Raw genomic sequence first — 10895 nt, 5'->3', positions numbered from 1 at the left:
AAGCTTCTGGATGTCCCCACCCGGCCGCCTCCTCGCCGCCCCACCCCCCAGCTGTGCAGCGAGTAATTCATACAAAAGGCGGATTCGCCTCTGCCGGGGGAAGCCCAGGGACCGTCGATAAACTCCCACTACCCTGGAACCGAGGGAGTGCTCGTCCCCGCCCCCCACCCACCCGCTCTCGTCCTCCTCTGGGTCTAGAGGAGCATGCGCGGGGCGCCCAGCGCTCGTCAGTGGGCTGAGCGTACATCGCCCACGGTCCCCGAGACGTGGGGGGAGGGGACGGAGATTGAACCGGTGCCTGGTGGAGGCGGCGCGGGGTAAACTGGGAAAGTGGTGTCGTGTGCTGGCTCCGCCCTTTTCCCCGAGGGTGGGGGGAGAACCGTATATAAGTGCCGTAGTCTCCGTGAACGTTCTTTTTCGCAACGGGTTTGCCGCCAGGACACAGGTGAGTGCCGGGTGTGGCTTCGGTGGGCCCAGCCTCCGCCGACGGCCGCGGCCTTCGCGTGCGTGTATCTCCCGCCGCGCCCGTGGGCATTTTCACCATGTTCTTCACCGGAATTTCGGGGTGTGAGAGGGTGGGGGGGTGGGGAGAGTTCGAGGCCTTGCGCTTTTCTCACAGTCCCTTCGCCTCGTGCTTGGGTTGAGGCCTGGGCTGTGGCACCGTGGCCGCTGCGTGTGGATCCTGCCGCGCTTTGCCGCTCTGTTCCCCCCACCCCGCCGCCACACACACACTATTGAACAACTCCACACAGCCGCGGGTTTTTCGGCCGGGGCGGTTCATCCGGGGCCGGCCGGGGGCTGACAGGCTGGGCTTCTCGGCGCTCGTCGGGATTCGGGGTAGGGGGCGGCCGCGAGGCGCAGAGAGCGCGGGCCTGCTTCCCCGGCGCACATGCCGTAGCGGCCTCGCTGGGCCGAGGCGGGGCGGGAGAGCCGTGGCGGCCGGGCGAGCGGAGCGCCGCCCCGCCCGGCACCAGTTGCGTGCGCGGAAAGATGGCCGCTCCCCGGCCCCTCTGCACGGCTTCAAAATGGAGGACGCGGCGGCCCGGGAGGGGAGCGGCCGGTGAGTCACCCGCACAAAGGGCCCGGGCCCGTCCCTGCCTGGCGCCGCTTCCTTGGGACACCCCCGCCCCCCGCGGCGGACCGGGTGCCGTCCTGGCCCCTCGATGCCTCGTGGTTCCAGAGCGACACATGGGGTGGGGGAGGGGAATCTGGACGGTGGAGCTTATGGGTGGAGACTTGAGTTGGGCCAGCTTGGCGCTAGTTGTAATGCTCCTTGGAATTTGCCCTTGGAGTTTGGATCGTAGCTTTTTCTTCAGCTTCCGGACAGTGGTTTAAAGTTTCCCACACCTCCACCCCTTTCCAATTAGGTGTCGTGAAAACCACCGTTAAACCTAAGCCAAAATGGGAAAGGAGAAGACCCACATCAACATCGTTGTCATTGGGCACGTAGATTCAGGGAAGTCTACCACGACTGGCCATCTGATCTACAAATGTGGCGGGATCGACAAGAGAACAATTGAAAAGTTCGAGAAGGAGGCTGCCGAGGTAGGCAAACTAAGAATATTGGCTGAGCAAATGAATTGAGTGGTGATTTTCCGAGAACTAGCCACTAGTCTAGAGTTTTACTAGTTAAAAGATAAATTGCAAAGTTTGCTAAGTCAGTTAACTTTTGAAAATAAGGTAGATGAACTTAAGTGTAACAGTTGTAAGTGAAATCCAGCATTTTTTCCAAATTAGGGAAAAGAATTTCATGCTGGAGTTCATGGTTTAGTTACCAAGTAATCGTCCTTAATCTTTCTAGATGGGAAAGGGCTCCTTCAAATATGCCTGGGTCTTGGACAAACTTAAAGCTGAACGTGAGCGTGGTATCACCATTGATATCTCCCTGTGGAAATTTGAGACCAGCAAGTACTATGTTACCATCATTGATGCCCCAGGACACAGAGACTTCATCAAAAACATGATTACAGGCACATCCCAGGTTTGTGAGACTAAAAACTACTGAAAATAACTCTTTGGGTCTGTTTTTACACTGGCAAAGCCATGAATCCTTTTGAAGAACTTGGTTTAACAGGATGTGGACTTGTTTTCTTTCAAAGGCTGACTGTGCTGTCCTGATTGTTGCTGCTGGTGTTGGTGAATTTGAAGCCGGTATCTCCAAGAACGGGCAGACCCGTGAGCATGCCCTTTTGGCTTACACCCTGGGTGTGAAACAACTAATTGTTGGCGTTAACAAAATGGATTCCACTGAGCCACCCTATAGCCAGAAGAGATACGAAGAAATTGTTAAGGAAGTCAGCACCTATATTAAGAAAATTGGCTACAACCCCGACACAGTAGCATTTGTGCCAATTTCTGGCTGGAATGGTGACAACATGCTAGAACCAAGTGCTAATGTAAGTGATTTTCAAGTTTTTAAGACTTAAGTTCTGTAAGGGGGTTTAGTTTGATGGTAACACAGCCTTTCTTGTTTTAGATGCCATGGTTCAAGGGATGGAAAGTCACCCGTAAGGACGGCAATGCCAGTGGAACCACCCTGCTTGAAGCTCTGGATTGCATTCTGCCACCAACTCGCCCAACTGACAAACCCTTGCGTTTGCCTCTCCAGGATGTCTATAAAATTGGTGGTAAGTAGAATAAAACCATTAGAATTTGTCTGGGTTGGTACAATACCTTCTGCTTGCATTTAAGGCATTTATTAAGTGCTGTAAACGTTTATTTTAGGTATTGGTACTGTCCCTGTGGGTCGTGTGGAGACTGGTGTTCTCAAACCTGGCATGGTGGTCACCTTTGCTCCAGTCAATGTAACAACTGAAGTGAAGTCTGTAGAAATGCACCATGAAGCATTGAGTGAAGCCCTTCCTGGGGACAATGTGGGCTTTAATGTCAAGAACGTGTCTGTCAAAGATGTCCGTCGTGGCAATGTGGCTGGTGACAGCAAAAATGATCCACCCATGGAAGCTGCTGGCTTCACAGCTCAGGTAACACTTAGAGACAGGTTTTTATTTAATGCTATAATTTTAAGGGTCTTTGAGACACAACTAAATGCAAGTCGTCTTTCCAGGTGATTATTTTGAACCATCCAGGCCAAATCAGTGCTGGATATGCACCTGTGCTGGATTGTCACACAGCTCACATTGCTTGCAAGTTTGCTGAGCTGAAGGAGAAGATTGATCGTCGTTCTGGGAAAAAGCTGGAAGATGGCCCTAAATTCTTGAAATCTGGTGACGCTGCCATCGTTGATATGGTTCCTGGCAAGCCCATGTGTGTCGAGAGCTTCTCTGATTATCCTCCCCTGGGTAAGGATGTTTTTCTGCTGTAATTTAAAACTTAAGTTTTAGAAGTAAACTTAAAGGTTTGAAAAATGTCTCTAATGGTAATACAATGTTTGTTTTTCATAGGCCGTTTTGCTGTGCGTGACATGAGACAGACAGTCGCTGTGGGTGTCATCAAAGCAGTGGACAAGAAGGCAGCTGGAGCTGGCAAGGTCACCAAGTCTGCCCAGAAAGCTCAGAAGGCTAAATGAATATTATCCCCAATACCTGCCACCCCAGTCTTAATCAGTGGTGGAAGAACGGTCTCAGAACTGTTTGTCTCAATTGGCCATTTAAGTTTAATAGTAAAAGACTGGTTAATGATAACAATGCATCGTAAAACATTCAGAAGGAAAGGAGAATGTTTTTGTGGACCATATGTTTTGTGTGTGGCAGTTTAAGTTATTAGTTTTTAAAATCAGTACTTTTTAATGAAAACAACTTGACCAAAAATCTGTCACAGAATTTGAGACCCATTAAAAAAAGTTTAATGAGAAACCTGTGTCTTCCTTTTGGTCAACACTGTAACTCCCTACAGTACTACTTTGGTAAGAGTTGCTCATAAGCTATTTCTGGTAAAACAATTTTCAAATTATGGGTTTGTATTTCTAGGGTGGAGCTTCAGGTTTGTTAACCTTGTGTTGAGAACTCATCTGTTTTAATAACATCTTAAGCATTGGTGCAACACTTTTTTAGATTAGGACAGATGAACAAAGTAACTGTTTTATATGTAAGCTAGTTTGTAAGGTCAGATTCTATAGTATAGAAGCTCCTGTTGCATATAAAATTTTGTATGGTTACATAAATGAATAAATCTATGTCATTTAGTTTGCCAGGTATGAGGATGTGCATTCACATTTATAATAAGTAGTTAATCTAAAATGTGAGACTTAATAGTATTGAGTACTGCCTTGCTAGAGTTAATTGTATACAGGTTCTAGGAAAAATAAAAGATGCTGGAGGCTAATTGTGTTTCCTGTCACTTAAATAGAAATGAACTTTATAGGAATTCTCATCAAATGGGCAAGGTTGGGTGAATGAGAACATTGCTACATTGGTGAGGAGGTAAGGCCCATTTGGGTCTGAGTGTAGGTTCATCTAGTTAATGTTTTCAAAGTTAACTGCCATTTTAAAAACTAGAAAGGAAACTGGAACTTGTCATTTGCAGGTTGCTATAATTTGACAGTTGAATGAAAATAACCCTTAACTCTAGAGGAATTACTTTCATAACCTGTCAATTGTAGGGCTTGTTCACAAATGGGAAAAACTAGGTGGTCAGTTGATAATTGATCTCTGGTATAAGCAATGTAATTCTAAGTTAACCTTGGTTTTGATAGTAAGTCTTACGCATTTGCAGAAACTGAGTAATTCTGTATCTGATAACTAGGCTTTTATAATAGGAAAATTAATCCAGCTGAAACTGGTGAAATCACACCAGATACCATTCTAGAAGCCTTTTTTATGAATAGAAAGCATCCTGTGAGCTGTAGACAGGTGGATTGTTAATTGCAGTTTTTCCTGGATAAAAATAATTTATATGGCCATTGGTAGGGACTCTAAAATGACAAAGGATTTGGTCCCTAGCTTGTTCCTTAATGTTTTGACAGATATGGTGTTAACTGATTAAAGGAGATATGAATAAAGATTGCTAGCTAGTAAATAGCTGGTGAAGACTTGTCTTCACAAGGAAGGTTTCATTGCAGAAAATAGCTTTTAAGTGGAAGTTTAAGGAGAGCAGGACAGTTGGCATGCTTGGAGCCATAGATTTGTCTGTACAGAATTGCTGTGAGTGCCACCTACTGGTGGTCACTACAGACTAGTTTAAAACATGAATTTCTAGATTCAGGATGAATGTTTTGCTCAGTTTTATACAGTTGCTTTCTGAATATGAACTGACTGAAAAGATTTATAAAACAAACTGGTGCTTGACCTTAAACCCCATTTTTAAAATTGCCTAGCTGTTGAAATGGAATCTTGTTGAAACTTGGCCCCAGGAATTCTTGTGTGGTTTCAGAATATGAGAGGCAGTATGATTTCTGAAAAAAATGATTCTTAATCCTATTCCCAGAATAGGCAGTATAGTTGAGTTTTGGCCAGATTAACTATGCTTCAGGGGTTTTTTCAAGAGCATGAGCAATTCATGTGGTTGGGTTCTGGTCTGCCCAAAAGCAAATTGCATATACTAAAGAGCTTGATTATTAGTAATTTGCAGAATGGGGTATATAAATACCAGGACAGGACTATAGATATTTTTATTAAAATGTATTTACCTTGGTTACCTTTTGTTAGGTTGAGCACTGAGCTCATGCCAAAAACAGGCTGTTTCTGGCTCTATATACAATTCTTGAAATGCGCAGCTCTAGAAAAGGGATGAAAACTTGTGTGTCAAGATGTCCTTTTATGTTTTCTGTTGATAGGTGTTAGATGTCCTTGTGAAATGCTGCAAGATGATGTATAGTCACTTGGGAATTATTAAAGGTATATTAGTTATTCCCTTGTATCTTAAAAGGAATGAGCAGCATGAGTTCTCAATCTTGTGATGAGAAGAGCAAGCTCTTCCATATGAGAAAGAAGGTGGAATGAAATGCATCTTCCTTTATTTGCAACGTTCCTGAAACTTTTCCTGATCTGGTTTTGGTTTTCATGACTTCTGTCCTTTTTTATTCCAAACTTAGAGGGTCCCTCACCCAGGTGGCATCAGAGTCCTCTGTTTGCAGGCCTCCGGGAACTTCCTAGACTAGTTAAAATCACAATTGAAGTTGCATTGCTTGCTCAGGTGATAGTGATTTAGAAAAAACTTTGGAAACTGCCACATGGCTTCTGAGAGGTCATTGACCTCTGATCCAATGGAAAACTTGGAAAGGATCATATGGGTTTCTTTTCTAAACAGGTTATGCTACATAGTTCTGCTGTTAATAGAAATGAGTGAGATTAGTGAGTTTGTCATATACCTTGGACAACCTTCAGCAGGTCCATGGATCACCAAGCCTTGAGTGCTCAGTGACAACAAAGAGCATGTTAATATTTCAAGTAAGCAATAATAGAAAAGTTAGCAGAATATTTTAAAGTTCTTACAACTTTTTTCATTAAAATTTACCCTGTAAAAAGCATTTTGCAAGTTTTGATAAAGTTTACCAAAAACAGTTTATTTACCACAATCATGGTATAGAATATTTCCGTCACTTTTCCCCTTCCCAAATTTCCCACGTCCCTGTATGGTCAATCACTCTTCTCTACCTCTTATTCTTGGTAACTACTGACCTATATTCTTTCCCCGTTTCGATTTTTAGCAGTGTCACATAACCTGAATTGATACCATATATAGCCTTTGAATCTGGTTTCTTTACTTAGCATGATGCCTTTGAGATGATCTGTTTTGCATGTATCAGTAATCTGTTCCTTTTTAATAACTATAAGCTTGTTTACAGCTGAGGGACATTGGTTGTTTTGGATAATTACAAATAAACCACTAAACATTCACATATAGGTTTGTGTGTGATTATAGGCTTTCATTTTCCTTGTGTAAAAACCTAGGAGTGGGATTGCTTACTCTTGGCAAGTGTATGCTTTTTAAGAAACTGCTAAAAAATTTCAAAGTGAACCGTTAGTAATTTAAGGGAAGTTAAGTTTTATTTTGATATGAATTTTTTGAAAATAATTCATTTGGCTGTTATTGTTGTCAGGTCTCAGTTGTGGCACATGGGATCTTAGTTGCATCATTATCTCCCGTTGCAGCACAACTAGGGGCTCTAGTTGAGGAGTATAGGGTTAGTTGCCTGGGATCAAACCCACATCCTCTGCATTACAAAATGAATTCTTAATCATTGGACCACCAAGGAAGTTGCTGATGTGATTATTTTTTTAATGAAAAGTAATTTGAGTAAGGTTTCTCTTGTAGCTCAGTCAGTAAAGGTTCTACCTGCAGTGCAGGAGACCCGGGTTCGATCCCTGGGTTGGGAAGATCCCTTGGAGAAGGAAATGGCAAACTGCTCCAGTATCCTTGCCTGGAAAATGTCATGGACAGAGGAGCCTGGTGGGCTGCAATCTATAGGGTTGCAGAGTTGGGCTCAACTGAGTGACTAACACTTAATTTGACTAAGTGTTCCACTGAGATTCTAGGACAGGGGTGCCAGACACTATTCTATTCCACAAACTTGGGATAGGATTGTGAACAAAACATAGTCCATGCCCTTGGAGTTGATGGTCTACTGGGGGAACTAGATACTGAGTTAAGTAGGCAAAATCTGAGTTCTGGTGATGCTCTTAAGGGAAAGAAGGATGCTCTGAGCAGAAAGAGTGAAAGAGATGTAATTTAGATTGTCTAGAGAAGGTTATTTGTCAGAAATAGCTGAGATCTTAAAGGATAAGTAAAAATTATGAATTGAAAAATGTGAAAACGTTGCACTACTCTGTAACAATTACATAGAATCATAAGTCTTGTGGGTGTGAGTCACTCAGTTGTGTCTGACTCTTTGGGAGCTCATGGACTGTAGCCTGTCAGGCTCCTCTGTCCATGGAATTATCCAGACAAGAATACTGGAGTTGGTAGCCTATTCCTTCTCCAGGGAATCTTCCCAACCTAAGGATCGAACCTAGGTCTCCTGCATTGCAGGTAGATTCTTTACCAGCTGAGCTACCAAGAAAGCCCTAGAAAAGTCTTGAAAACCTAAGAACCTTTTAACTACTCAAATCGATATTGAATATGCTCATGGCAGTTTTTGGTTGATTACTTTGTCAGTGTGGGGTTGTCAGAAGCACAGTTGCTCAGTTGTGTCTGACACTTTCTGAGCTCATTGACTGTAGCCCACGACTCTTTTTGACCCCATGGGCAGTAGCCCACTAGGCTTTTCTGTTCATGGAATTTTCCAGGCAAGAATAGTAGAGTGGGTTGTCATTCCTATTCCAGGGGAGCTTCCTGACCTGGGGTGGGGATTGAACCCTCGTCTCCAGCATCCCTTTCCTTGGCAGGCAGGTTCTTTATCTCTGAGTCACCTGGGAAGCCCCATATCGCTGTCACTGCTATTACAAATGAGACTGAGGTATGGAGGCTACTAGATGATCCCCTTGCTGGATGAAATTTTTTATTTATTTAAATATTATTGTTGGTAACATAACTAGGGTATTCTCTTCGTCTAATTGATTACATTTTCTTTAAGAGTTACTAATTTACCTGAAGATGCTAGTCAGTACCTCTCAGTCACATCTAAACTAAACACTTCAGTTCCTACAGCTGTTTCTTAAATTGAAGTATAGTTGATTTAAAATGTTTTTTTCAGGTGTACAGCAAAGTGACTCAGTTATATGTGTATATATTCAGTTTCAGGGGCTTCCCAGGTGGCTCAGTGGTAAAGAATCTGGCTGCCAAGCAGGGGATACGGGTTCCATCCCTGGATTGGGAAATGGTATTACCCACTCCACTATTCTTGCCTGGGAAATCCCTATATTCCCACGAGGGCCATATTCCATGGGGTTGCAAAAGAGTTGGACATGACGTAGGGATTTTAACATTTTTTCCCAGACTCTTCCTATATAGGTTATTAAAAAATACTGAATACAGTTCCCTGTACTATACAGTAGATTTTGTTGGTTATATATTTCTGTTTTTGTTTTGTTGGGTTTTTTGGCCTCACTGCACGGCAACACTTTGGATCTTAATTCCACATTCGACAAGGGATTGAACCCACACACCCTGCAGTGGAAGTGCAGAGTCTTAACCACTAGACTGCCAGGGAAGTCCCTGGTTATCTTTTTCCTTTTGTATGATTCCATTTATATGAAATGTCCAGACTAGACAGAGCCAGAGAGAAAGCAATGATTAAAAATATTCTAAAATTTAGTGATGGTTACACAACAGTAGATACACTCCAAATCATTGACTTTTATACTTTAAAGAGGTGAATGTTGTATGTGAGTTACATCTCATAGCTTTTTAAAAAATGTCAGGTATCAGGACAGCCCAGAGGTCAGTTGTTTAAGGCCAAATGTCCATCATGGGTTGATTGTGCAGTCTGTCTTTGATCCACACACTACACAAGGCAGTTACTACACAGGTTACTAGTTCTTTGCCCTAGTAGAAATCAGCACAATTGAGAGATCTCAATTTCCCTAAATAGGTTGATATTAGGTGGGGTGTGTGAATGTGTGTATGGCTTGTCAATTAAAGTGACTTGAAGCAGAACCACCTGTGTAGCAGGCCCTGGTTGGCTTTTGGGTATGTGAGTGGGGAGAGGAAGGAATGTGTCCCAGTTTTCTGTTATTTAGTCACTAAGTCATGTCTGATTCTTTGCAACCCCATGGACCGTAGCATACCAGGTTTCCCTGTGCTTCTCTGTCTCCTGAAGTTTGTTCAAACTCGTCCATTGAATTGGCAATGCTATCCAACCATCTCATCCTGTTGCCCCCTTCTCCTCCTGCCCTCAATTTTTCCCAGCATCAGGTCTTTTCCAATGAGTTTGCTCTTCACATAAAATCACCTGTGACCATTTCATGTGTCCTGGGTTTCTTTGTGGCAGGCACTGGGTTCCATGAGTGAGAATTTTAAGGGAAACAGATGGAAGCCTTATCTTTAATAGGACTCAGCTTTGGAATTCATGTAATGTCATTTCTGTAGTCACTGGCTCACTCCACAGACCCCAACTCTAGGTGAGAGGAGTGTCACTGTCATGTGGTAGGAAGAGCATGTGAGATAGAAGTTGTGGTCATCTTTGGAAAATACCGTATTTTTATGATAGTGTGTATAGTTCAGTCTCTCAGTCCTGTCCAACTCTTTGGGACCCCATGGACTACAGCATGCCAGGCCTCCCTGTCCATCACCAACTCCTGGAGTTTACTGAAACTCATGTCCATTGAGTCGGTGATGCCATCCAACCATCTCATCCTCTGTCATCCCCTTCTGCCTTCAATCTTTCAGGGTCTTTTCAAATGAGTCAGTTTTTCACATCAGGTGGCCAAAGTATTGGAGCTTCAACATCATTGCTTCCAGTGAATATTCAAGACTGATTTCCTTTAGGATGGACTGGTTGGATCTCCTTGCAGTCCAAGGGACTCTCAAGAGTCTTCTCCAACACCGAGTCCAAAAGCATCAATTTTTCGGCGCTTACAGAGAAGGCAATGGTACCCGACTCCAGCACTCTTGCCTGGAAAATCCCATGGACGGAGGAGCCTGGTGGGCCGCAGTCCGTGGGGTCGCTAAGAGTCGGACATGACTGAGCGACTTCACTTTGACTTTTCACTTTCATGCATTGGAGAAGTAAATGGCAACCCACTCCAGTGTTCTTGCCTGGAGAATCCCAGGGACGGGAGCCTGGTGGGCTGCCGTCTATGGGGTCTCATAGAGTCAGACACGACTGAAGCGACTTAGCAGCAGCAGCAGCTTTCTTTATAGTCCAACTCAAATCCATACATGACCACTGGAAAAACCACAGCCTTGAATAGAGGGACCTTTGTTGGCAAAGTATTGTCTTTGCTTTTTAATATGCTGTCTAGGTTGGTCATAATCTTTTAATTTCATGACTGCAGTCACCATCTGCAATGATTTTGGAGCCCCCCAAAATAAAGTCTGTTTCAGTTTCCCCATCTGTT

General features: G+C 43.8%; 1 protein-coding gene across 1 annotated transcript; it reads left to right on the top strand.

Moving 5' to 3' along the window:
• Positions 1 to 296: 296 nt before the first annotated feature.
• On the top strand, positions 297 to 6796 carry EEF1A1 (eukaryotic translation elongation factor 1 alpha 1). The gene is made up of 8 exons (XM_005902348.3): positions 297 to 445; positions 1368 to 1545; positions 1802 to 1981; positions 2100 to 2396; positions 2477 to 2627; positions 2725 to 2981; positions 3065 to 3299; positions 3402 to 6796. The coding sequence occupies exons 2-8, from the start codon at positions 1402 to 1404 to the stop codon at positions 3524 to 3526; spliced, it is 1389 nt and encodes a 462-aa protein (XP_005902410.1). The 5' UTR covers positions 297 to 445; positions 1368 to 1401; the 3' UTR covers positions 3527 to 6796.
• The last annotated feature ends 4099 nt before the right edge of the window (positions 6797 to 10895 follow it).

The sequence above is a fragment of the Bos mutus genome, chromosome 9, assembly GCF_027580195.1.
Source record: "Bos mutus isolate GX-2022 chromosome 9, NWIPB_WYAK_1.1, whole genome shotgun sequence".
In the NCBI taxonomy this organism is placed as follows: Eukaryota; Metazoa; Chordata; class Mammalia; order Artiodactyla; family Bovidae; genus Bos; species Bos mutus.
Note: the sequence above shows the minus strand (reverse complement) of the source record. Positions and strands in the feature narration are given on the sequence as shown.

Coding starts and splice junctions, on each gene's coding strand:
- EEF1A1 (XM_005902348.3), top strand. CDS start 1,402: ATGGGAAAGGAGAAGACCCACATCAACATCGTTGTCATTGGGCACGTA. Junction 2,397..2,476: donor TGCTAGAACCAAGTGCTAAT/GTAAGTGATTTT, acceptor TTCTTGTTTTAG/ATGCCATGGTTCAAGGGATG. Junction 2,982..3,064: donor CTGCTGGCTTCACAGCTCAG/GTAACACTTAGA, acceptor TCGTCTTTCCAG/GTGATTATTTTGAACCATCC.